Below are 26838 nucleotides of genomic sequence, written 5' to 3'. Positions count from 1 at the left end.
TCTCCCTGCTTATTTAACTTATATGCAGAAGTCATCATGCGAAAGGCTGGACTGGGTGAATCCCAAGCCGGAATTAAGATTGCCAGAAGAAATATCAACAACCCCAGATATGCTGATGACACAACCTTGATGGCAGAAAGTGAAGAGGAATTAAAGAACCTTTTAATGAGGGTGAAAGAGGAGAGCGCAAAATATGGTCTGAAGCTCAACATCAAAAAAACCAAGATCATGGCCACTGGTCCCATCACCTCCTGGCAAATAGAAGGGGAAGAAATGGAGGCAGTGAGAGATTTTACTTTCTTGGGTTCTATGATCACTGCAGATGGTGACAGCAGTCACGGAATTAAAAGATGCCTGCTTCTTGGGAGAAAAGCAATGATAAACCTAGACAGCATCTTAAAAAGCAGAGACATCACCTTGCCGACAAAGGTCCGTATAGTTAAAGCTATGGTTTCCCCAGTAGTGATGTATGGAAGTGAGAGCTGGACCATAAAGAAGGCTGATCGCCAAAGAATTGATGCTTTTGAATTATGGTGCTGGAGGAGACTCTTGAGAGTCCCATGGACTGCAAGAAGATCAAACCTATCCATTCTGAAGGAAATCAGCCCTGAGTGTTCACTGGAAGGACAGATCCTGAAGCTGAGGCTCCAAGACTTTGGCCACCTTATGAGAAGAGAAGACTCCCTGGAAAAGACCCTGATGTTGGGAAAGATGGAGGGCACTAGGAGAAGGGGACGACAGAGGATGAGATGGTTGGACAGTGTTCTCGAAGCTACCAACATGAGTCTGACCAAACTGCGGGAGGCAGTGGAAGACAGGAGTGCCTGGTGTGCTCTGGTCCATGGGGACACAAAGAGTCAGACACGACTAAACGACTAAACAATAATAACAATTTCCCCACCCCTAGATATGGTGGGATCGTATCTCCCATTCTCATCCCCCCTGGTCATTATCCAGGCTGACTTTCTGGGGCAAAGACATTGAAGGAGGGCCCGTGAAGCCAGGGAGGCGAGGGCCAGGACAGGCGAAGAGTATTGAGGGCCACATTGAGAGCCTTGCAGGGCCACGTCTGGCTCCTAAGGCCAGAGGAGGCCATTTTAAATCCAGGCACGAGCGGAAAGGGAGTTGTTGTGGCTCCCAGTTTTCATCCCTCCTGCTAAGTAGAATCCCACAGTGTCAAGACCAGCCGGAAGTCGTGGGTGGGCTTTAGGAAGCTTAATTCCCAACAAACACGGTGAAAGGGGGAGGGATTTCATATTTAAAAGCCCTGCAGAGCCGTCTCATTTCTTTCTTGCTCTCATGGTCCCTTGCCACCCCCTCCGCCACCCAGGCCTAATCCATAGTGGTGAGCTCGCCATGTCATAGGGCTTCCAGTACGAATGGATCCATTTCTTGCATGGACGAGAGGAAGAGAGAGGGAGGGAGGGAGGATTTAAAATAAAATAAAAAATTAAATCACCAGAGGGGATTACGAGCTGGTTAATTTGATCTGACTCATTAATTCCCCCAAATAAAGTTCCAATTACCGCTTAGTAGGTTCCCCGGAAAATTCTTCTTTTTCGGTGTCAGAAATGGGACCAAATCCCAGGAGCAAAGGGCTCGCCATTGCACGACCAGCAGGCACAGCCACAAGGGCCACGTATGCAAGCAAAGAACAATTCCTCCCTTTTCCCTCAGCTGTGGTTCCTGCATTGCAGGGGGCTGGACTAGAAGACCCTTGTTGGTCCCTTCCAATTCTACAACTCTATGGTAGCAAATGACTTCCCCTCAAAGAATCCTGTAGCCTGTAGTTTGTTAGGGTTGCTGGGAAATTTAGCGCCACGGGGTGTGTGTGTGTGTGTGTGTGTGTGTGTGAACTACAGTTCCCAGGAGTCTTTTGTGGGGGGGTCACACTTCCTCTGAAGGAACAGGTTCGCAGCTTGGGGGTCTTCCTGGATCCTTTGCTGTTGCTCGAGGCTCAGGTGGTCTCAGTGGCCCAGAGTGCCTGCCATCAGCTTGGGCTGCTGGCCCAGCTACGCCCCTATCTGGACAGGGATAGCCTAACTACTGTTGTCTATGCTCTTGTAACCTCAAGGTTAGATTACTGCAATGTGTTATATGTAGGGCTGCCTCTGAAGACAGTTTGGAAACTTCAGCTGGTGCAGAATTCAGCGGCCAGCAAGACGGTGTGAGCCTAATACACCGATCCTGGTCCGACTGCACTGGCTACCACTTAGTTTCCTGGCCCAATTCAAAGTGCTGGTTTTGACCTAGAAAGCCTTAAACAGCTCAGGACTGCAATACCTCAAAGACCACCTCTTTCCGTATGAACCTACCCGGACCCTGAGATCATCTTCTGAGGCCCTCCTTCGTGTGCCTCCTCCTGGAGAGGTCCGGAGGGTGGCAACACGAGAACGGGGCCTTCTCTGCAGTGGCTCCCTGTATATTATTATTATTATTATTATTATTATTATTATTATTATTATTATTATTAACCACCACCACCATTGATAACTCTTTCCCCCTCCACAAATTTGCCTAATACTCTTTTCAAGGCTTCTAAGCTGGCGGCCATCACTGCCTCCTGTGGGAGAGAGTTCCACAGTTTAACTCTGCGCTGCGTGAAGGAGGACTTTCTGTTTCCTGTCCCGCTCTTGTGTTATGACCGCACTCAAGCGAATGGCCTCAGCTCTGACTACCCCTCCCTCCTTAGAGGAAAGCAAACTAAATAAGCAGCTACGCAGGGGATGCCCACTGTGTCATCCCCCAAGGCTCCTTGATAAGGCAGATTCGAAAGCAGGGTCGCAGCTATCGATGGCTGCAGTCTCCAAGGACAATGGTAAGCCCCAGCCTTTGACCTGGCCTGGCCAGATGAGTCCCCGAGGGAAGCCGCTCGCCTCTGAATAAGACCCGTAGCCGGGAACAACAGGAGGGAGGGATGCATCTGGGGGGGACAACTGTGGGAACAGGGTGCTGGCCTGGATGGGCCTGATTCCAACTCCCATCAGCCCTTGCAACCGTCACAGTCAATGGTCAGGGAGAATGATGGGCTAGGAGTCCGGAAACATCTGGAGGACCCCCAAAGGTTGTCCCTGCCCTCCCTAAAACATCAGAACCCCTCTTCCCTGCAAGCCTGGTGCTGAGAACGCCAAGGTTGCAGGTTCGGTTCCCATATGGAACAGCTACGCATTCCCACATCACAGGGGGTTGGACTAGATCATGGGTAGGCAAACTAAGAGCCGGGGGTCGGATCCGGCCCAATCGCCTTCTCAATCCAGCCTGTGGACAGTCCAGGAATCAGCGTGTTTTTACATGAGTAGAATGTGTCCTTTTATTTAGAATGCATCTCTGGGTTATTTGTGGGGCATAGGAATTCATTCATTCTCCCCCCCCCAAAAAAAAATATAGTCCGGCCCCCCATAAGGTCTGAGGGACAGTGGACTGGCCCCCTGCTGACCTCTGGACTAGATGATCCCTGGGGTCCCAACTGTGATTCTATGATCTTATCTACTCCTCCGTCGAAAGCAGGGGGGGAAACAGCAACGCTCTCTGGTAGAAGAATTGCAACTTCCTTTTATTGGGGCCAACGCCATTTTTCTCTGGGGGTGGGTTATTCTGGGGCACAGGGTGGGGGTGGGGGAGAAGGTAAATAAGTCTGGAAAAGAGGCAAACCACTCTCATGCAATGTGAGAGCTGGGGGGTGGGGTGGAAAGGGTCCTTCTCTTTCTCCTTAAGATCTCGATTGAGCCTTTTAGGGTGGGGGGAAAGGGTCCTTCTCTTTCTCCTTAAGATCTCGATTGAGCCTTTTGGGGTGGGGGGAAAGGACCCCATGGCTTGGTCCTGTAAGGAGAGAGCGTGCCTGCCCCATACTTTTCGGCAACAGGTAAGCATGGTCTGCTAAAGTGCTTTTCTGGAGTTTCAGGTGGGTGAGTTCGCGGGTGTCAACGGACAACAGATGGTAAATAGCCTGGAATGGTCGGTCAGAAATGACGAAAAAGGGGCCATCAGTTCAGCCTCCTGGATGCTGCCCTCGCCGGCCCCTGGGAGCTGTCCGTGCCTCGTCCGCGGAAGCCGGAAGCCGAGACCTCTTCTAGGAAGCTGGAGAGAGAAAAGGGAAACAGCGGCAGGGAGTTAAAGGAAGGCGCCCCAATGAGTTGGCAATTACGGCCAACAAGCAAGAGCGGAAAGGTTTCCCAGCTCTGCAGGAACTCGTGAGATTTTCTCCATGCCAGAATAATTTGGCTGAGCTTGGATGTGCATCCTATCTCTCTCTTTTTTTGGGGGGGGGGGAGAGAAGCAACATTGCCCACCCCTCTTTGGGCAAGCAAAATGTCTCAGTCCACAGCAGAGCACAGCACCTAAATCTCTAATAATCGCTTGGCTGCCACCCCGAGAGATGGAGGAGGGCTGAGTCGCCCTGAAATGAGGCACCACCGAAAGGTCTCATGGGTTGCTCTGTGGTGTCTTCAACCATCCCCCCCCGCCCTGCCAACCCCCCCCCTTTCAGCAGCTCTCCAGAAAGACACGTCCTCGGAGCATCCCACGTCGATTTAATTAATCCTTGTCACACAGTGAAGCGGCTGGCTGTGTTTTTGTGAGCTGCCCACATACGGAGCAGGCGCTGAAATGCTGGGGGAACTCAAACACACCGCAGGATTGAGGCTGCCCCTGCCCCCACAATGCACTCACACTTTCGCCCCTTCTGATGAAAATGAATGTTTCTCCCGGTGCCTTCAATCTCACCCTATCCCACAAGTGTAAAGGGGGCATTTCCTAAAATCGCAAGAAGAACCAGCTGGAACAGGCCAATGGTCCCATCCAGTCCAGCATCCTGTTCTCACAGTGGCCAAGTGCCCCCAAGAAACTGGGGGTCGTGATAGACTGCCTCTGGAGCTGGAGGCTCCATAAGAACATCAGAAGAGCCTCGCTGCAGGATCAGTCCAGCATCCTTTTCTCATAGGGGCCACCCAGATGCCCCAGTGTGAAACCTGCAAGCAGGATCCAAGCGATTCCTGTGGCAGTGAGTTCCACAGTTTAACTACGGACTTTTAAAAAATCTGTCCTAAACCACCCAACATTCAGCTTCACTAGAGTTCCAGTATTATGAGAGGGGGAATGTTCTCTGTCCACTTTCCCCAAACCATGCATAATTTTGTAAACATCCGTCGTGTCCCCTTTTACTCGCCTTTCCTCCAAACTGAAAAGTCACGCCTTCGATTTGGATAACGGCATTAACGATATCGACAGTTTTATTTCCACTTCCTTTCCTGGCCTGGGATTTGCCTTTTCCACGGCTGCCATGCACCAGCCGGGCATCCTCTTCCGCCTCCCCTTCTCTCTCAGTCACAAAGCCAGGAAACGCCTTTTGCTCTCCTGTTTCCACCGAGCTGGTCGGGAAAAGTCCTCCCGTGCCAAAGATGCGTCACGAGATGACGTGGGGCCCACAACCTTTGGCCCCTGGAGAAGGGAAGCCCCCGCGCTCGTCTGGCCTCTGGCCTGCCACAAGCAGCCTCGGACGCTTGTTGTGAGAAAAACAGCGGGCTTTTTCACTGACGCCCAGTGCTCAGAACAGGCTCGTGGCGTCAGAAGGAATTTGGCCTCGCAAAGGGGGCTGCGGTGCCGTTTCACACAACCTGAACCCCACCAATTCAAGACGCGCTTCTGTCTGCAGTGGTACCCAAACAGGCTGACCTGCGGATCTCAGACTCTCCTTGCACTGAAGCAACAAGAGTCTCCTCTAGGACAGGCTAGAAATCACGGCATATCCAAAGCGTTTCACGCCCACCAGAGACTTATAAAAACCCACTTAAGGAAGAATCAGGGTTTCCTCTCTTCTTCTGAAAGGGCTTTTGGTTTACAAGTAGGCAAATGGTAAGGATGGCCGAGGAACGGTCTTGGGTTATGGGGTTGAGGGGCCTGAACTGTTCAGGCTTAACTTGCTCCTGCCCCCAGTACGAATTTAGTGGCTCCGTCCTCCTCCAAAATTTGTTTCTGAATGTCAAGAGGTGTCTAGCCCAGCCTCCTGTTCTACCAGTGGCCAAATAACCCTCATAACTAATAATAATAATAATAATAATAATAATAATAATAATACCCTACCCATCTGGCTGGGTTTCCCCAGCCACTCTGGGAGGCTTCCAGCGCATATTAAAAACATAATAAAAAGTCAAGCATTAAAAGCTCCCTAAAAAGGGCTGCCTTAAGATGCCTTCTAAAGGTCTGGTAATTGTTGTTCTCTTTGACCTCTGGTGGGAGGGCGTTCCACAGGGTAGGTGCCACCACTGAGAAGGCCCTCTGCCTGGTTCCCTGTAACTTCGCTTCTCGCAGTGAGGGAACCGCCAGAAGACCCTCAGCGCTGGACCTCAGTGTCCGGGCTGAACGATGGGGGTGGAGACACTCCTTCGGGTATACTGGACTGAGGCCGTTTAGGGCTTTAAAGGTCAGCACCAAGACTTTGAATTATGCTCGGAAACGTACTGGGAGCCAATGTACCGGTAGGTATTCCAGGACCAGTGTTAGATAGGCTGACTCTGAATCTGGAGATCCAGTCCAGCCTCCTGTTCTTCCAGTGGCTAAATACCCCCGAGAGCCTAGGAATCGAGATAGACTGCCTGTGGCCCTGGAGGTTCCATCAGAGCAGAAGAAGATCCCTGCAGAATCAGACCAGAAAGTGGGCCCATCCAGTCTCTTGTAGGTCGCGAAATTATATATACACAAACAGAAACACACACACACACACACACACATATATACAGACACACAGAAAGACAGCAGCAACAGAAGCCGCTAACATATGCGCCTCCACGGATGCTTACTGAAACAGTGTGGTTACACGGAGTTATTCTCTGCCAAAATGACTCATCCCTTGCAAGTGCTACAGGGCTGATGGATCCGACCCCCCAAGCAGCATAAATGGTCAGGGATTGAAAGGTAGAGGCGACGCTGCAAGACGCAAGGGAACAAGGAGGAGAAGAAGGGGGACAAAGGCCTTGCAGAAAATGTCTATTTGCACACCCAACCCTGTAATGGATCCTAAAAAGTACAGACTCACCTGCTGAGGCTTGCAGGGTTGGGGGAGAATTAAAGATCACCTGGTCTGGAAGTTATCTCGTGCCCTGTTATTTATTTTGCTTTGTGTATTTCAGGGTTTTGATATACCGCTTGTGCGTAAAAACATAGTATTTATATACCGCTTGAGAAACAAAAGCCAACAGCCCCAATGTGGGCTACCAAAAAAACAGCACGATAAAATTATGGGGGAAAGCCATGAAAACACCTTTTTTAAAAATCTTTTTTTTAACTTAAAAAAACCACACAATTGTTTTTTAAGCAACAAAGTAAACAACAACAACAACAACAACACACACACACGGCAAGCCTACCCACATAAATATCTGGGTAGCCTTGCCTAAACAAAAATGTTTTTAGCAGGCGCTGATAAAGGTTACAATGAAGGCCTGATGTCAATCGGCAGGGAGTTCCAAAGTGCGGGTTCTGCCACTGTTCCACTTTCAGGGTTGCAAACTGTGGGATAGGGGGAAGGTCTTGGGCTTGGAGGGGAGGGGAGACAGAGACAGAGCCTCTCATAGAATCACAGAACTGTAGAGTCGGAAGGGACCCTCGGAGGTCATCCAGTCCAACCCCCTGCAATGCAGGAATCTCAGCTAAAGTGTCCATGACCGATGGAGATCCAACCAGGCAGGCCAGTGTTCCAGAAGGTTCCACAATCTGATAAGAAGGCAAGAAGAGCCCTGCTAAACGGAGCAGGCCAAAGGGGGCCCGTCTATTCTCACTGTGGCCAAATGCCCCAAAGAACTTGGGAATTGAGGTAGACTGTGTCTGGACCTGGAGGCTCCGTAAGGACATAAGAGGAGCCCTGCTGGCTGCTGGATCAGGCCAAAGTCCAGCCTCCTGTCCTCACAGGGGCCACATCAGATACCCCACAAGTGAAGCCCGCCAACAGGAAGTGAGTGCAACAGAAACTCTCCCCAGAAACTGGGATTATTCAGAGGCATTTAGTGCCCCAGACTGTGGAAGCAGACGGTAGCCACTGTGGCTAGTAGCCCTGGGTATGTCTTTAGATTTCTCTTCTACTGGTTTAGGTTGAAATATGTTTGTTTGCTAGACTGTATACTGCTCAAGAGATTCGTTTGCAATATTCAGCAAGGGGGAATCACACACAAAAATGCTTTTAAATAAATACATTGCTATATGAAGCACAAAGTATTTTGTCCACTATTGCTGGGCTCATCAGTCGGTGTTTTTAGTTACTCTGGTATTTAAAAGGCACTTGGGAGAAGGGGGGATGGTTGCGAGATGGGATAGGAAGCGGGTTTTATCCCTCTAACTGGGTAAGTGGGTCAACCCCCAGATTAGTTGTGGCAGACTCTGGCTCCCCCTAAAAACCGCCCTCCCACTACGGCTGACGCTTCCTCTACACGGGAAAACAGAGTAAGCAAACAGGACCTCTCTCGGAGATTTGCCTGGCCTCCTCTCCAGCCTCGAAGCTATAAAAAGACTCATGGAATTGTAGAATTGGAATGGGACCCCTAAGGGTCATCCAGTCCAACCCCATGCAATGCAAGAATCGCAGCCTAATAATCCATGACAGGTGGCCACCCAACTCTGTTTAAAAATCTCCCATGAAGGAGAGTCCACCACCTTCCGAGGGAGATGTCTGCCATTGGGGATTGAACCCGGGACCTTCTGCATGCCAAGCAGGTGTTCTGCCACTGAGCTACATCTCTGCATTTTTTTAAAAAAAGGAAGCTGCTAGTCCTCATTGTTTTGATTTAGACAGGAATGTTTAATTGTGCTTTCAAGCAGAGGGCTCCTTCAACAAGAAGGCTGTCCTTTGTAAAACTGGATTTATATCCTGAAAAGTGCGGTATAAGTAATCGTAATAAATAAAACAGCACAAGCCCCCCTTGCAAGATCCTTTTTTGCCAGGCAAAAAGGAGGCAGGCAGCTCTGGCTTCCCTAGAAAACTGTGGCGAGCAGAGGAGAGTCTTCCAAGGAGAGAGTCGTGTTCGCGCAGTAAATAGAATTAGTTATGACCGGTGGGGGAGAGAGAGGGAAAGCGAAGGACTGTAATTATATCTTAAACACTCACAGAATCTCCCATTAATACTCTGCCTGTCATTACTGCTCATTATGCTGCAAAAAAGAACCAGATGGGGGGTCCCTTTAGAAATGGGTTCATTTTCTCCCCAAATGAACCTAATCCTCTATGTGAGTCCATCATTAAGCGGGCAGATGTGGGTGGGGGTGTCCCTTCTCTCTCATCCCCTCTGCAAGTTATGTGGGGAGCAGGGGCGGCGGCGGCGGCTGGCAAGTCATAGGGACTGATGAGGCAGAAGCGAGGGAGCCTGACAGGATGTGGTGCCAGAGGCTACAGGAGGAGGAGCCAGAGGCAACGAGAGGAGGAGCAGGAGCCAATGAGAGGAGGAGCAAGAGCCAATGAGAGGAGGAGCAAGAGCCAATGAGAGGAGGAGCAAGAGCCAATGAAAGGAGGAGCAAGAGCCAATGAGAGGAGGAGCAAGAGCGAATGAGAGGAGGAGGAAGAGCCAATGAGAGGAGGAGCCAGAGCCAATGAGAGGCGGGATGTGGAGCCAACTCATTCTAGTTTTGTCCCCATCTTCTTCTTCCTCCTCCTCCTTGCTGAGTTCTACAACTCATGCTGCTGAGGAGGAAGAGGAAGCTGTGATGGACAGGGTGTCATGGACTGGCTGGATGCTGAGGAGGGGATGGAGGCACCAACTGGGGAACCCCCGAAGGAGAAGAGGAAGAAGACTGGGAGGAGGAGGTGTCGGAAGCTGAAAAGGCAACAGGCCTGAGTGAGCAGGGAGAGTTGGTGGCAGAGAGCAGTTCAGGATCAGAGGCAGAGGCTGGAGAGGACTGGGGGCAAGAAGCAGAGATGAGGCAGGCTGCTGAAGAAGCCAGGTCTCCCCATCCTGCTGCAACTAGCTCTCCTCCCCGCTGGTCTCCCCGTACCAGAAGAGGGCAGAGCCACGAGAGACAAGACGGCGGAGCCTTAGATTTCTGGGGAAGGGACGGGGAGAGGAGCCTCAGAGAGCAGTGGGAAGGCAGATCAGACTTCACCGGCAGTCACCTCACCTGCGAGTATTGAAGCTCCCTCTTGTTGCCTCTCGCTCAACCTTTTTCCAAACTAAAAAGCCTTCCTCTAAACCTCCAGACATCACCTTGCAGGAAACTGAGTCAGGCCTTCCGCTAAACACAAAGTAAGATTCCAGTCCTCATGCTACTGAATAAAGGGCTGAATTAAAGTTTAACTAGTTATTATTTCAGTCCATCTCAATGCGTTATTTAAGAATCTGCACTGTATTTTGGTCTTGTTTCATATTTTCACGTGCATCGTGATTTAGTATACATTATTTGTAGTTTGATCATTATTTGTGCCTTAACACCAAATCAGTTATTGTGTGTGAAAGGCTCAGGATTTGAACTCGCGTCTCTGGGGCTACAGGTGCAAGGTTCTGTACAGAGCTAAGTACATTTAGGTAACCTGGAATCTGTATGTTATAAAAAACCCAGCGACTCGTTTTCTTAATATATTTCCCTTGCAGCCATTGATCATCTCTATTGCTCACTCTCATGGGGAGCGTAGTTTATGGTAGGGGATTTTGGTCTTATTTATCCATTGCTTTGCATAAAATATTTGCAAATCGCTTGGGGATGCACAAAGTCCACTATAGTGAAATATCTGTGGGATTTAATAGATGGGCCCCTCTCCTGACTTTTTAACCCTCTCCCCCAACTTTCTCCTTACAGTCATTTTCCCGCAGTATTTCATTTGTAAACAAATAAGAAAACCTCCCCAGTTTTTCCTTGAGCTTAAATGGGATAGTCTTGACTCTGTTGCTAGTCCTACTCCAGAGTAGTCCCATTGACATTAATGGACATGACTTGGGCCACCTGCCCCAGCAGGTCTCATCTGAGCATAACTGTGGAGGCAGAGTACAGTTATTGTGGCTTGTAGCCCTCTCCTCCTCCATGAATTTGCCCAATCCTCTTTTTTAAAAAAGGCCATCCAAGTAGATGCCTCCTGTGGCAAGGAGTTCCGCAGTTTAACTCTGCTGCAGGAAGGAGGACTTCCTTTTATCTATCCTGAATCTCCCAACATTCAGCTTCACTGGGTCCCCGCAAGTCCTGGTTTTAGCAAAAAAAACCTTTCTCTATTTGCTTTCTCCATGCCTTGCATCATTTTATAAACTGCTTATATCTTATTGCCTCTTCCTTGCCTTTTCTCCAAACTGAAAAGCTCCAAACCCTTGTAGGGGTGTCGCTCCTTCTCCTCCATCATTCGGGTTCCCCTTCTCTGAACTTTTCCCAGCTCTTCGATGTCCCTTTTCAGGTGGGGCAACTAGAACTGCACAGAGTCTTCCATGCACAGCCGAAACCATCAGTTTGTATAACAGCATTATGGGTACTCGGCTAGACGGGTCTCGGGACAATTTGGAAACACAGGAAGCTGCCTCCCACGGGGTCAAACCATTGGCCCCATCTTGCCTGGCCCTTTCCAAACGGGGAGGTGGGGCACAGCGTCCGGAAGTTGTCAGGCTCTCGATTCCCATCCTCCTTCCTGTCTGCTGGCCATATTGCTGGCTGCTGGGAGCAGACGTCTGACCATTTCTGGGGCGGGGGCTCCAGATTGCACCCCCAACCACTACTCTTGGGCTAAACAAGTCAACTCAATAATTTGTTGAGTGTGTGTGTGGGGGGGGGAGAGATAGAGAAAAGATCTGGAGACGGTGGGTGGAGGGGCTAATTTTAGCTAATTTCATCAGGATTTGGCAGAGCAAAATGTGGGTTAATACAGACTTGCCTTTGTAACCCACTTTCGGGGAGATATTTAAGTCTGGGGTCTGGGTCAGAGGGCTGTCTCTGCAACGGGCATCTCACTCAAAAGGAAAACTCTCGCTGCCTCCCCTGCCCCCACGACTACCCCCACCCCTGGTAGGCGGCACAGCTTCTTCTTTCGAGCGCAAGAAACCAAGTTGACCTTCTCGGTGCCGCGATGACGTGTGAGGCTGTTAGCTGAAGAAAATGGGCAGGACTAAGCGAGGCCCATTCATTTCCATAGGTCTACTCTGAGCAAGACCCAGTTGAAGGGAGACTCGGAGTACTGCTCACCTCTTTGTGTTGTGGATGGTGGTCCCGCCCAGCACGATCCGGACCCCGGGGGTTGTGCGGTTCAAGTTGTAAACGGTCAGCGCCTCCTCGTACGTGGCTCCTCCAATCATGAACACAATGATGTCTTGAGGCCTGTGACGGAGGGAGGAAGAGAGAAAGAGTGTCGTTTGTGGAGGCAATTGAGACTAACGTCTTAAGGACCGAAAAATCCGGAAGGAAGAGTCCAGTTGGAGTCCAGCAATGTCTAGAGCCGGGTTTCCCAAAACTTGGGTCTTCAGCTGCTTTTGGACTACAAATCCCATCATCCACTGGTCCTGCTTGCTAAGTATGATGGGAGTTGTAGTCTTGGGGAAAACCCTGGCCGAAAGGGTACCAGGTTCAGGAAGCCTGCCTGAAATGGCTTTTGGGGCCCAGAATACCTTCCCGCCAGACCAGCCTGCCCACCCCGCATTAAGCGGCGAGACCATCGTCTGACCCGCAATGATAAACCATATTTTGCTCAAGAAACGGCGAGCTAACTAAGAGCAATTCCACAGATGATCAAACACACCATGGTTTGTTTTTCCAAAGACAAAACCCTTGGAAAGCTTGGCAGGTGTCAGGAACAGGGGGGCCAAACAAACCACAGTGAAGAGTGTTAGAGTTATACAAAACACCAATCCGTACAACCAAACCTTTGGCTGTTTAATATTATAATTGTGTTTGGGAGTATTGTTCGGTTGTTTTTCTTTTAACTATTTATTTGTGCTTTTGCCTGGGATTCTTACTTTGTGAACCGCCCTGAGATTGTATGATGAAGGGCCGTATCTAATGAATCAATAAAGCAAACCAAGGTTTTGTAGGCCAACAGCAAACCATGGTTTCAGGTTGCGGCTTGCTGCCAGTTAAATAAACCACTGGTTTGCCACTGGATAGGATTTGGCCAATCAAGCCAACCGCGGTTTGACAAATCATTGCTTGATAAACCATAGCTTAGTTGATATATCAAACCTATCCATTCTGAAGGAAATCAAACCTATCCATTCTGAAGGAAATCAGCCCTGAGTGCTCACTGGAAGGACAGATCGTGAAGCTGAGGCTCCAAGACTTTGGCCACCTCATGAGAAGAGAAGACTCCCTGGAAAAGACCCTGATGTTGGGAAAGATTGAGGGCACTAGGAGAAGAGGACGACAGAGGACGAGATGGCTGGACAGTGTTCTCGAAGCTATCAATACGAGTCTGACCAAACTGCGGGAGGCAGTGGAAGACAGGAGTGCCTGGCGTGCTCTGGTCACAAAGAGTCGGACACGACTAAACGACTAAACAACAACAAACAACAACAACTAGTTGTTATATGCTGTATAGGCAAACGAATATGCATCTCAGCTTCTGGAGGATGTTAAGATTATCTGGGAAAAGAAACTAGTGTTGCTTTTGAGTTTACATCGGGTGGCTTCAATTTAGTGCGACAATTTGGGTATATTGTGCGGGATACGTTTGTGTGGATTCCTGCATAGCGTGTGGGGGGGAGTGGACTGGATGACCCCCAGGGTCCCTTCCAACTCTACAATAGTATGATCAAAACAGGATGTGAAAGGAGCAGGGTGGGGTGAGAGCGTTTGCATGCATAAGAGGAAGCAGAAAGGCTTCCAGGAAACAGGGAGAGCTGTAAAGCGGAGATATTTGGAAACAGCAAAGCGATCGGCAAGGGGTCAGAAGTTCACACAGACAAATTACCCCTCCCACCAAAAAAAAGAACACAAGAAGCTGCCATAACAACCACGATGACAACAACAACAACAACAACAACAACAACAACAACAATACCCTGCCCATCTGGCTGGGTTTCCCCAGGCACTCTTATGCTGAGGAGTGGGACCATTGGGTCCATCTATCTCAGTATTGACTGCACTGACTGGCAGCAACTCCAGGGTTTCAGGTGGGGGGGGGGCTTGCCTAAACTGACTTTGAGATGCATCGCAGGGCGTTGGACTAGAAGACCTCTGGGGGTCCCTTCCAACTCTAGGATCTTATGCCACTGGGGATGAATTTGGGGTTTTCATGTGTGCCAATCAGGTGCTTTGCCACAGAGTTGCACCCCGAAGTGGCAAAAATGCAGGGTGTGTGTGTGTGTCCAGTCTGTGCCCCCCGCCTTGTCCTCTTGCCTCCCAGTTTCTTTGCATTGTCCCAGAAAGGGAAGGGAAAGGTGTCAAATACTTTCTCCCCTCTCTCCACCCCCTGGAAACACAGATGAGAGTCCCGTCCCATCCCCCCCGCCCCGTGCCTGCTCAGATCCCCAAGAACTGGGGCAACCAGATCCAATGACACACACACACAGAGAGAGACGGACAGATGCTTGGTTTTTTGTTTTGTTTTTTTTGTTTAATAATTAAAAGGAAAAACCCGTCCCCCAAGCTGTCTCTTGTAACTGATGAAGTCCGCCAGCTTTCGAAGGATGGGGGAGCTCGATCAGATGGTCAGACCTGCCCCCCCCACCGCAATATGGGTGTGCTTCCCCCTAAACACACACACACACACACACACACACACACGAACAGGTTTTGTTACAGCCGATGTCACAGGAATGCTTACTCATTTTAGTGGCCAGGAGGATGCAGGGAGCATGAAATCCAAACATGCACCCCCACAAACAACCCCACATCTCTTTCATGCTCCCGTTCCACACAGGTTAGCAACTTCAGCCCATTCAAAGATTCAGGCCCAGAGGCCTGAATCGCACAGCAACGTTCTCAAACATCATTTGGCATAGATGCAAATTCCGAATTTTAACGTCGCGAGCCCTTCCTAAATGCCTGCATCTCAACCACACACCTCCCGGGTCAGTTCTCCAGATGTGTTTTGAACCCCATTTGGGATTGGAGCTTCCTCCTGCCTTGTGAATTTTCCCTATCTGCTTTTAAAGCAGTTCAAGCGGGTGGCCATCGCTGCCTCTTGTGGCAATGAGTTGCGCAGTTTAAGGGCAGGATGCAAACTGAATAAACAACAACAACAACATAATAATAATGCTCTGGTCAGACCTCACCTGGAATACTGTGTCCAGTTTTGGGCACCACAGTTCAAGAAGGATACTGACAAGCTGGAACGTGTCCAGAGGAGGGCAACCAAAATGGTCAAAGGCCTGGAAACAATGCCTTATGAGGAACGGCTTAGGGAGCTGGGTATGTTTAGCCTGGAGAAGAGAAGGTTAAGGGGTGATATGACAGCCATGTTCAAATATATAAAAGGATGTCATATAGAGGAGAGAGAAAGGTTGTTTTCTGCTGCTCCAGAGAAGCAGACAAGAAGGAAGATTCCACCTAAACATTAGGAAGAACTTCCTGACAGTAAGAGTTGTTCGACAGTGGAATTTGCTACCAAGGAGTGTGGTGGAGTCTCCTTCTTTGCTCTTTAAGCAGAGCCTGACAGGCATATGTCAAGAATGCTTTGATGGTGTGTTTCCTGCTTGGCAGGGGGTTGGACTGGATGGCCCTTGTGGTCTCTTCCAACTCTATGATTCTTTCACGGCAGACTTTGAAAATCCCTTTTTAAAAGCAGAGGGTCCCCAGAGCACAGACCTTTTCCGCTATCAAATGCTGGTTCCTGGGCGGTTGCCAGACACTTGCTTTGTTCTTATAAAATGAATAAAAAATATTTTTTTTAAAAAAACCAGATCGTTCCTCATTCCCTCCTCGCCCATGAAAGATTAAGAAGTCCCGCAATGAACAGACAGGCTGTTCCGGCCAAAGGTCAGTGTTGGAAACAGCACAAAAAGGCGACTGTGAATCTCCTAAAGCGCTACTTTAAGAATAAAATGCAATATAACTAGGGCATCCCCAGTTTCTCACAGCAGAGGAGAGGCCTACATGGGTGTTGAAAAGCACCAGCAGCTATCCCTGGTATGGGAGGAGAGAGGGAATGAGTGGCTGTATATTGTGTTGTGTGGGGGTGGCTAACATCTTGGATTAGGGCCTGAGGTGGGGGGGGGGATCCGGGTTCAAATCCTCACTCGGGCCACAAAGCTTGCTGGGTGCAACTTTGGGCCGCTCATCACCTGCCAAATGAGCCTAGATTGCAAAAAATAAAAATAAAAACTCTCCAAGTAAGTGCATCACCGTGAAAAGCTCTGTTTTCTAGCACTGCAACAAAACTGATGTTGCTGATGGGGCAGTTTTCGCCTCCTCTGCAAGGCAGGGAGGTGGGCGAAGGCGCCAAGAGGGCGTCCTCAGCTCCTGGAAACAAGCAGCTTTCTTTTGCCAGCAGCTGTTTCCCTTCCAGAAATGATCGGCACGCAAGCACCTGATGTCGGCACTGGAGGGAGCGACTGCGGACTAATGAGAGCATCTTGTTTATGGGAGAAGCACTTTGTCCTCCTGAAATCCCCAAAAGGACATTACATTCTTTCTGTATGCCACAACTGCTGCGCAGCTGCTACTTGCGAAGAATTGGAAGAGTCAAGACATACCAACAATAGATGACTGGCAAATGAAGATGATGGACTTCATGGAACTGACTGGGAGACTCCGCGACTGGGAAGAGGAGGAGGTGGAGGAAGATTGGAAGAAATTTAAGTTATATCTTGGAAAATAATGTAATATTTAATAACTTTTAGTGAAAGTGTTAGAGGCTGCCGGTGTAAATGCAGAGAATAGGTTAAGTTTAAAGAATCCTTTTTTTCATAGGTAGATTTTGATGGGCTATTGAATTTTGGAACTGCCGAAGATGATTTAATTCAGATGGAGGGGAGTCATATACCACTGTTTAAGAAAAATTATGAATTTATAAGTACTATTTGTGTTTGTTTGTTTTTATGTTTGTTTGTTTTTGCTTGTAAAATGAATAAATATTATTAAAAAATAGAAAGTAAATACAGACCTGTGATGTAATAATAATAATAATAATAATAATAATAATAATAATAATAATTTATTATTTATACCCCGCCCATCTGGCTGGGTTTCCCCAGCCACTCTGGGCGGCTTCCAACAGAAAAATAAAACACAGTAATCTATTAAACATTAAAAGCCTCCCTGAACAGGGCTGCCTTCAGATGTCTTCTAAAAGTCTGGTAGTTGTTTTCCTCTTTGACATCTGTTGAGAGGGCATTCCACAGGGCGGGTGCCACCACCAAGAAGGCACTCTGCCTGGTTCCCTGTAACTTGGCTTCTCGCAACGAGGGAACCGCCAGAAGGCCCTCGGTGCTGGACCTCAGTGTCCGGGCAGAATGATGGAGTTGGAGACGCTCCTTCAGGTATACTGGGCTGAGGCAGTTTAGGGCTGGATGTAACAATCACACATCCAGCAATGGAGGAGTGAAATGCTAACAGGTGGGGCTGCCCCAGTGATCCTAACCTTTGTGTCAAGTGGGCTTCCTACACACACACCCCACTCTGTCCCGAGAGCTCACAGTTGGTAGAGCGTGAGACTCTTCATCTCAGGGCCGTTGGTTCGAGTCCTACGTTGTGCAAAAGATTCCTGCATTGCGAACGGGGTCAGGCCAGATGGCCCTTGTGTTCCCTTCCAACTCGTAGGATTCCAGGATCCAGGCAAACAAGAAGCATTGTGAAAGCTGAAGGAATATGGGAGGGTGCCTGCAAAACATGTGGTCGGGGGGGTGGGGTGGGGAATCTGCACTTGACCCCCTTAAAGTGGGATTCCTTATCCATTATTTAAAAAGAAAATAGCTCCCCTCGCCCTCAAAAGGAGGTTCAGGAGAAGGGTCTTTGGCCCTCTGTGGTTCTTTCGTACAGAACTCCAATGCATCTGACAGAGGGGAAGGTGGAGCATTTTGTCATGAATGGTGCCCAGGCTTCGCAGCCCCGCTGACAGTTTCATGGCCCTTTCATCACTCCAGTTGCCAACAAGGAAAAGGAGTTATGAGCTCACAAGAGGCAAACTGTGGATCGTTTTGGGCCTGCCACGAATTATCTCAGGGTTGGGGAAGGGGAGGCAAGTGGTCAGACACAGCACCCCTCCGGAAAAATATTAATGGCGGGTTTCAGCTCCTTCCAAGCAAGACAAGAAGGTCCCTTTCTGCAAGTTTGTCTGACAGATAAGAAAAGGACAGCGTCATAAATTTTGAGACAGGCCTGCTTTTTCCAGGAGCCAGACGCACGGCTAATCCGCGGGGATTCTCTCCTTTATCAGAGCTGTCTGGAATCCAGATTGATTCATTTCCCCCCATCAAACCTCAGTTTCAGTAACTTTCCACCCTCCCAGCAACCCTCGGCACCCTTAATTTTAGTACGTATTTTGTGTGTTTTTATATTGTTCATTTTATCTTGTGAACTACCCTGAGATCTAGGGGGGCAGGAGCAGGCACCGAGCAACAAAATGATGAACAACTGGGATGGGAGAGGAGCCCAGTGTTGCGGACAGATTCGCCACCTTGGGTTCTATGATGGAAGGAAGGCGCGATATAAAGGGAAGAATGTGGAAATAAAAGAAATAAGATGGCATGGTGACACCTTGCCAGGGAAGGTGGTGCCTTATGGGTGCTTAGGAGAAGCAGAATGAAAAAAGACAGGCAAACCCTCTGCTTTGAAATTTGATGGAGAGGTTAGTTTTACGATGCTCATGCAAATAAATGAATGCAAATCCTAGCAGCCTTCCGCTCTCTCCCCCCCCCAATTCCATTTGAACTCTCAACGGGGATCGCAGTTTGCGGAGAGTAAGGAAAACAAAACAAAAAAACCACAGCGCAGGTCGCAAAGGAGGAAAACCAGTGCCAAGTCAGTTTGTAAGCCAGCTGTCCAGGGGAGCAGGGAATTTAAGTCAGCAATTCAATCGGAGAGCTGGAAAGCTTTCCACCGTAGGGAGGCGTTTGTCCCAAAATATATGTACTGTCGAGGTGCTCATTTCAGCCCTTGTCTTGTGACAGTTACGGAACGATTTAGGGAGCGGCAGGGCTCCAGCCCCGCAGGCAACATCTCTAGGTAGGTGTGGGAGAGATGCCTGAGTCGGAAAGAGATACTGCCGGTCAGTGCTGACCACAGTGAGCTACAGGGAACCGTGGCCTGATTCAGTATAAGCCAGCTTCCTTGGCTCCTATCTGAACCAGGCCTTTGTTCAGAACTGTGAGGATAATAATAATAAAATAAAATAATAATAATAATAATTTATTATTTATACCCCGCCCATCTGGTTAGGTTTCTCCAGCCACTCTGGGCGGCTTCCAACAAAATATTAAAATACAATAGTCCACCAAACATTAAAAGCTTCCCTAAACAGGTAGCTGTTTTTCTCTTTGACATCTGGTGGGAGGGCGTTCCACAGGGAGGGTGCCACTACCGAGAAGGCCCTCTGCCTGGTTCCCTGTAACCTGGCTTCTTGCAGCGAGGGAACCACCAGAAGGCCCTCGGAGCTGGACCTCAGGACTGCAATCTTGCTTTCTTTTTTAGCAGCTCCGATCACCTGGCTTTTGCATGGTCTCAGATCCAGCCCCTGAAGGCACCCCCAGCTTGGAGAGACCACGCCTGCCACTCTTACCTGTCGCGGAGGGTGCTGGGACCAAGGTAGGGGTACTGGTTGTCTTTCAGTTTGCCCTTGATGAGCTGGTCAAGAGTCTCATGCAGCAACGGCTGGTGCTGGGTATAGACGTTTTCAACGCCCTATTTGAAGAAGGAAACACAAGAGGGAAAAGCGAATGCTCTCTCCGGGCTCAGCGAGGCTGCAAAAAATAATAATCCTGGTTATCTGGAATAACGGCCCCCACCTTTAGTCCTTTGAGGAACTGCTTGGTGATGGCCACAGCATCTTTGGAGCTGAAGAGGTCGCTTCCGCGAACACGCTTCCCTCCATATTCTACGATGGCCGACACCAGCTGAGCCAGAAGAGAAAAAGCAAAGCGTGAGAAGAGCCTGCCGAACCCATCTAGGCCGGCCTCCTGTTCTCGCAGTGGCCAACCAGATGTCCCAATAGGAAACCCTTAATAATAATAATAATAATAATAATAATAATAATAATAATAAATTATTTGTACCCCACCCATCTAGCTGGGTTTCCCCAGCCATTAAAATGTAACACATTAAAAGCTTCCCTGAACAGGGCTGCTTTCAGATGTCTTCTAAATGTCTTCTAAATGTTACACAGGGCGGGCGCCACCACCGAGAAGGCCCTCTGCCTGGTTCCCTGTAACTTGGCTTCTCGCAGCGGGGGAACCGGCAGAAGGCCCTCGGCGCTGGACCTCAGTGTCTGGTCTGAACGATGGGGGTGGAGACGCTCCTTCAGGTATACTGGGCCGAGGCCGTTTAGGGCTTTCAAGGTCAGCACCAAGACTTTGAATTGTGCTCGGAAACGTATTGGGAGCCAAGCAGAATTCAAGCACAAGAGCCCTCTCCTGTGGCTTCCGGCAACTGGGATTCAGAAGCAATGCTGCCTCCGGCTGTGGAGAGCAGTCATAGTGGCTAGGTGCCCTTGACAGCCCTCTTCCTCCTCCCTGAATTGGCCCAATCCTTGACTTTCAAAGCTGTCTGGGTTTCTGGCCATCCCTGTCTCCTGCGGGAGGGAGTTCCATGGTTTAACCAGCCACATCCAGCAGAAAAATGAAAGCCGGCAACTCGACAAACATTATCAGTGGAACGCCCTCCCATCAGATGTCAAAGAGATAAACATCTATCTGACGTTTTAGAAGACATCTGAAGGCAGCCCTCTTTAGGGAAGCTTTAAATGACTGGTGTTTTAATGTACTTTTAACCTTTGTTGGAAGCTGCCAAATTATTATTATTAGCAGTGCTTTTTTTTCCTGGGGGGACACAGGGGGACGCATACCCCTAAACATTTTGTGAATCTAACGGGAGAAGAAACTAAAAAAATTAAAAGATTAAGTTTCTTCTCTAGCACAGTGAATCGTCAGTTCCATCGCTACCCCCGATGGCAGCCTCATCCTCATTTCCTGTTACGGTGTTTCCTGAGTCACAGACAGAAGCGAGCGTTTAATGTGTGAAGTAGGAGTTGGAATCTAGCATGATGTTTGGTCAGTTTCGTTGTATTTACTAGATTTATTTCCCCCAATTTGAACTATAAAATGGTGATTTCCTGGAGTCAAAATGAGAGTACCCCTAAACATTTTTTTAGAAAAAAAGCACTGATTATTATTATTATTAATCTTTCCCCCCCTTCATTTAAACATCTTTATTGAGTTTAAATGACAACAAAAGATTCGCATGTATGATACTTCAAAAAACCACAAAAATAAGTCCATTTGTTCCTACACAGTTCATTTCTTCATACATCCTTGTTTTACTACCTATGACTTCCCATCACCCCCAGTGTATTCATCATTGCTATTTTCCAGCAGTACAAATAATAGCTTTGTTATGTTTTTGTTATCGTAAAGTTTCTTAGATCTTTCATATCCTTTTACTTTTTTTCTTATTATACACAGAAATCATTCAAATGCTTACTACTATTATTATTATTACCGGTATTAATCAAGTTTGTACACCACCCTTCATCAGAAGGATTCCAGGGCGGTTGACAACAGAAAATACAAAACGAGAATAAAAAACAATAAAGCCAAAGTAAGTACAAAATAATAAAACCAGAATGAGAATGCAAAACAATGAAACGAAAACAAAGCAATAACCCACGTCTGAAGCAGTATCGTAGCAATGTATGGACCCACGCCACAGCCTTTGCTCCAAAGGGCAGGTTCTCCCCCTCCCGCCCCGGTCCGGCACCCCTACCCACCTTCCGGTGCTTCTCGGAGACCCCTCGGTTCCTCAGCTCTGTCATGAGTCCCGGGAGGCTGTTGCTGCTGTGTCTCTCGTAGTGAAGGGCATATAGCATCACCAGGCGGGTGGCATCCAGCTCGCTCACTTTAGGGTTCTGCAAGAGCCGGCGGATGTTCTGCAGCAGGAGAGATGAAGCGTTTTTTTCCGGGGGGGGGGGAGGACGGTGCATCCTGTCTACCAGCTCCCTCTGGTATGCAGGCTGAGACCCCACCTGCCCACAGACAGTCTCACCAGAGTGGTGCATGCTCTAGTTATCTCCCGCTTGGACTACTGCAATGCGCTCTACATGGAGCTACCGTTGAAGGTGACCCAGAAACTACAACTAATCCAGAATGCGGCAGCTAGACTGGTGACTGGGAGCGGCCGCCAAGACCATAGAACACTGGTCTTGAAAGACCTACATTGGCTCCCAGTACGTTTCTGAGCACAATTGAAAGTGTTGGTGCTGAGCTACAAAGCCTTAAATGGCCTCAGCCCAGTATACCTGAAAGAGCGTCTCCACCCCCATTGTTCTGCCCGGACACTGAGGTCCAGTGCTGAGGGCCTTCTGGCGGTTCCCTCACTGCGAGAAGCCAAGTTGCAGGGAACCAGGCAGAAGGCCTTCTCGGTAGTGGCACCTGCCCTGTGGAACGCCCTTCCATCGGAGGTCAGGGAGATGAACAACTGTCTGACTTTTAGAAGACATCTGAAGGCAGCCCTGTTTAGGGAAGTTTTTAATAACTGATGTTTTAATGTATTTTTAATCTTTTGCTGGAAACTTCCCAGAGTGGTCGGGGAAACCCAGCCAGATGGGCGTGGTATAAATAAAATATAAATCTGCAGATTTGTGTCTCGAGAACACAGTGGATGAAACCCAGTGTTAGCTCTGCTCAGAGTTTAAGCATGGAAATGAATGGGCTTAGATCTAACGTGGCCTGGTTGGGAAAGGCCGACGTAAATGCTCCACATAAACCTTCCTGATGGGATGGCTTCCCTCCCCTTTCAAAGCCATGAAAGGCCTTGCTTCTCAAATGTTTTTGGCAACAGAGGCGGCCTGAAAATCAGCAAGAGTCTCAGTGAGCCGCCGGCCACTTGGGAGAGCAACCTCTTAAGGCAGCCACAATGGACTGTGCTGGAATTTCAACTGTAATTTCATTGCTTCTTTCATTTCCTGCCTTGCATCTTGCTTGTATCACAATCTGAATTCCGTAATTATTATTATTATTATTATTATTATTATTATTATTATTATTATTATTATTATTATTATAAATTTGTATACCGCCTTCCATCTGCAGATTTTGGGGTGGTTCACAGGTTCAGGGTACTCTCAAGTCCAAGCCTTTTCTCGACACAAAGATCTCCAGCTGACTCGTGAGGGCTGGCTTGGGAGCCTTCTTGCAGAAGGCTGCCTCTGAGTTCGTGCAGAATGCATCCCCCCCCCCACTGCCAAGGACATTCCCCTGTCTTATCTACCGAGGCATTTCTGAGCCCCATAGCAGCTTGAGAATTGCAGCTTAAAGTTCAGAAAAGAGAGAGCTTCCCTGTGGTCGGAAGCCGAGATCCACGCAGAAGTGTCTGCCCTGACGGCATCTAACCCCACCCGTTTCGACCTCCCTGCCCATCTAGACCCCTGGAGGCCCCGGAAGATCCCTCGGGAAAAATGGCTGCATTGTTAACAGCCAACAACCCTAATTCATCCCCACTGATGTGGTGTCAGCTGGCGGGGTCAGCCTATGAATTCTATGGGTTACGGAGGGAACAGACGTCCCATCTAAGCTCCGGAGGCAGACAGAAGATTCCTTGTCAAGCTTTCCCCCCAAAATAAAATTAGAAAGTCTCTCCACTGCCCCAAAGAAATTCTTTATATAAAAGCAGCATATCTTTGAAAGATTCCAGGATTTAGGGCAGGATCCAGAGGAGGAGAATCTTTAAGAACACAGAATGAAACCCTGATTATTTCTTCTTTTTTGCTTTTTAGCCCTGGTCATTTCTGAGCTTTTGAAAGTTCAGAACGCACCCGTCAAGTGAAAAGCAGGCAGATATTCAAAAAACATTATTGGAGGCTGGAAGACTGGAAGATTAGACATAAACACAAAGACACAAACATGTCTGTTTCACATGGGACACTAAACTATGGTTTGTTTCGTTTGGAATTGTGAACCCAGCCTAGCTGATGAACTGTGGTTTGCTTTCTGCCAACAAGCCATGATCTGAAGTCAGGGTTTGGTTTTGGGCCTACGAACCAAAACGAATCCATTAACATCTCTGAGCCGGGCTGGGAAAATCGGCTTTGGCCCCTTGAATCGGATGCCTTCTCATGCTTCCGTTTCTGTGGCATGGTTTATTTTAACGTACAGCGCACCGAGAGGGGATTTATTTATTTAGGGTTTTGGATAGGGGTCGGCAAGGTTTACCTTACCCGGGCTGGATCACTCCCACGGAGATCCTCTGTGGGCCAGATAGGCGCAGTGCGACGCCGGAAATCTCTTCTGTGCATGCCCAGATGCTGAAAATTGCGCCTGAGCAGAAGCGATTTCCGGCGTCTGGGCATGCGCAGAAGCGATTTCCGGCACTGTGGACATGCACAGGTGCAATTTCCGGTGCCTGCGCATGTGCAGAAGTGATTTCCGGAGCCGTGGAAGAGAGTCCCCACGCCGCGCTGGTTTAGTGCAGTGTGACGTGACTCGCCAAGAGGGCGGCTCGCTTCTGGGACGGCTCATGGGCCAGTTAAATGGTCTCCATGGGCCACTTCCGGGCCATGGGCCGCATGTTGCCGACCCCTGGTTTTGGAGAAGGCTCCAGCCTCGGGGCTGGGGGTACCTGCAAAGCGCTGGAGTGATCGTTCTGGCAGGCGAGCTCCTGCTCCACCTCCGAGGCCTCCAGCAAGTTCCTCTCGCTCACCAGCCGAGACAGCTCCCCCACCACCGTGACATGCTTGGAAACGGTGCCGGACATCTTCTTGAACTGAGGGTAGTTCTCCACAAAGGCCTGAAGGATGGAGAAGAAGGGGAGAGGACACCTCAGAGCCCGGCTGCTGAATCACGTTTCCTCAACAGAGCTCAAGGTGGCACCCAAAGTTCTCCCTCTTTTATCCTACTAAGAACCCTGCGAGGTAGATCAGGCTAAAAAGCAATGATTGGCCCCGCGTCAAGCTTCATGGCTGTGTGGGGATTTGAACCCTGGTCTCCTACAGGTCTCAGTCAAAAACTGTGTGTTTTTTAATAAAAACTTTATTGGTTTTACATGAATTTATACATAATAACTTTAACCATTCCAAAACATAAAAATAAAAAGGTTATTTTGAACCTTCAGACCTCCTCCCCTCCCTCCATGGGTTCTATTTCCAAATAATTTTTTCCCCTCTTTTTCCCACATTTTTTACCATTATCTATCTGTTATATAATCATAGTTACCAAAGTTCATTTCAGATTACAAGTGTCACTGTATCCCTGCCAATTATTTTTAACTGACTACAGGGGTCTTTCAAGTATATTAAACCGTTATTCCAATCTTTTAAGATTCCTGGTTTCTGATCTTTCCCGTCAGCCTCGCCATTTCTGCATATTCCATTAACTTGGCCTGCCATTCCCCCAGCCCAAAACTCCTGCAAGCTCCCTGCTCCTGGGCAAGCATGGGCTGCTGGCCTTTCCCTTCCAAGCTACCTTCATGTCTGCGATGGATTCCAGCTTCTGCTGCTCCTTGGGCTTCCTCCGCTGGAAGTCTTCCATCAGGTTCTTGATGTTGCTGCCGATTTCCGCAAAGTTTAGGTACATGTTCTGCAAACGGGAAAGAGCAGCAGATTGAGGGAAAGGTCAGGAGAGTCTGGCTGCTGCAGGAGGAAAACAAAGGGGGGCACAGCATCCAGTATCCTAGAGAGCGGTTCCCCCAAAACTTTTATTTTAAAAAAATGGTTTGTGTTTGATTTTACAAATATAAATTTATAACCATACCAAATACACATCCATATAAAGAGATTACTCTGAATCTCGGGACTTCCCCCCATCCCCTTCATGGATCCTATTGTCAACATTTTCAACTGCTTATTATTTCACAATCTATATTTTATACCTACAGTGGTACCTTGGTCCTCAAACTTAATCCATTCCAGAAGTCCGTTCCAAAACCAAAGCGTTCCAAAACCAATGTGTATTTCCCATAGAAAGGAATGCAAAGTGGATTAATCTGTTCCAGACTTAAAAACAATCCCCCCCCAAACCCCAGCAATTTAACATGAATTTTACTATTGATCCATAAAATGAAAGCAATAGACAATGTACTGTAGTCACACGATCAAAGAGAGCCACAAAAAAAAGCAAAACAAATAGCAAAAAGAGACAGATCTCAGCGTAACATTCAAAACGGAAGTGTGGAAGTCAAAACGGAGCACATTTGGCTTCTAAAAAAAGTTCGCAAACCCGAACACTTACTTCTGGGTTTGGAGTGTTTGGGTTCCAAGTGGTTTGAGTACCAAGGCGTTTGAGAACCAAGGTACCACTGTATCCATACTGTCCATATTATACGCACCATTACAAGTGAGATTAAAATCCTGCTAATGTTTTCATCTGCTTACAGTGGTCTCCTAAATAAATTATAACCCCCCATTCTTTCTTGAAGTTTTTGTCCCAGAGCTTTTCCAGTCAGTTTTGACATTTCAGCGTAGTCTTAACAGCTTGGTTTGCCATTCATCTCTGTTAGGGACTCTTTCTTCTTTCCATCTCTGGGCTAATAGCATCCGTGCCGCTGTTGTCGCATACATAAAGAGCCTTTTCTGTTCCTTTGGGATATCGGTACCTATAATTCCTAACCAAAAGCCTTCTGGATTTTTTTTATTTTTGCAAAAGTTATTTTAAACATTTTTTCAGTTCATTATATATCATTTCCCAGAAAGCCTTTATTGACCAGCACATGTGATAAAAGGTACCGTCCCAAAGACTTAAAGTTAAAGGGACCCCTGACCATTAGGTCCAGTCGTGACCGACTCTGGGGTTGCGGCGCTCATCTCGCTTTACTTGC

General features: G+C 48.4%; 1 protein-coding gene across 4 annotated transcripts in view; it reads right to left on the bottom strand.

Moving 5' to 3' along the window:
* Nucleotides 1–3284: 3284 nt before the first annotated feature.
* Nucleotides 3285–26838, bottom strand: part of VPS45 (vacuolar protein sorting 45 homolog) — a 50679-nt gene continuing 27125 nt past the window's right edge. For all 4 annotated transcript variants that reach the window (XM_088660049.1, XM_088660050.1, XM_035097764.3 and 1 more), the window contains 7 exons: nucleotides 25488–25601; nucleotides 24646–24813; nucleotides 21800–21958; nucleotides 19824–19931; nucleotides 19598–19719; nucleotides 12133–12264; nucleotides 3285–4077 (listed from right to left, as the gene is read on the bottom strand). In XM_088660049.1, coding sequence (XP_088516175.1) covers nucleotides 3984–4077; nucleotides 12133–12264; nucleotides 19598–19719; nucleotides 19824–19931; nucleotides 21800–21958; nucleotides 24646–24813; nucleotides 25488–25601 — 897 coding nt within the window. In that variant the 3' untranslated portion in view covers nucleotides 3285–3983. The remainder of the gene's footprint in view (nucleotides 4078–12132; nucleotides 12265–19597; nucleotides 19720–19823; nucleotides 19932–21799; nucleotides 21959–24645; nucleotides 24814–25487; nucleotides 25602–26838) is intronic.

The sequence above is a fragment of the Zootoca vivipara genome, chromosome 16, assembly GCF_965207765.1.
Source record: "Zootoca vivipara chromosome 16, rZooViv2.hap1.1, whole genome shotgun sequence".
NCBI lineage: Eukaryota > Metazoa > Chordata > Lepidosauria > Squamata > Lacertidae > Zootoca > Zootoca vivipara.
This window is presented reverse-complemented; position numbering and strand designations above follow the sequence as displayed.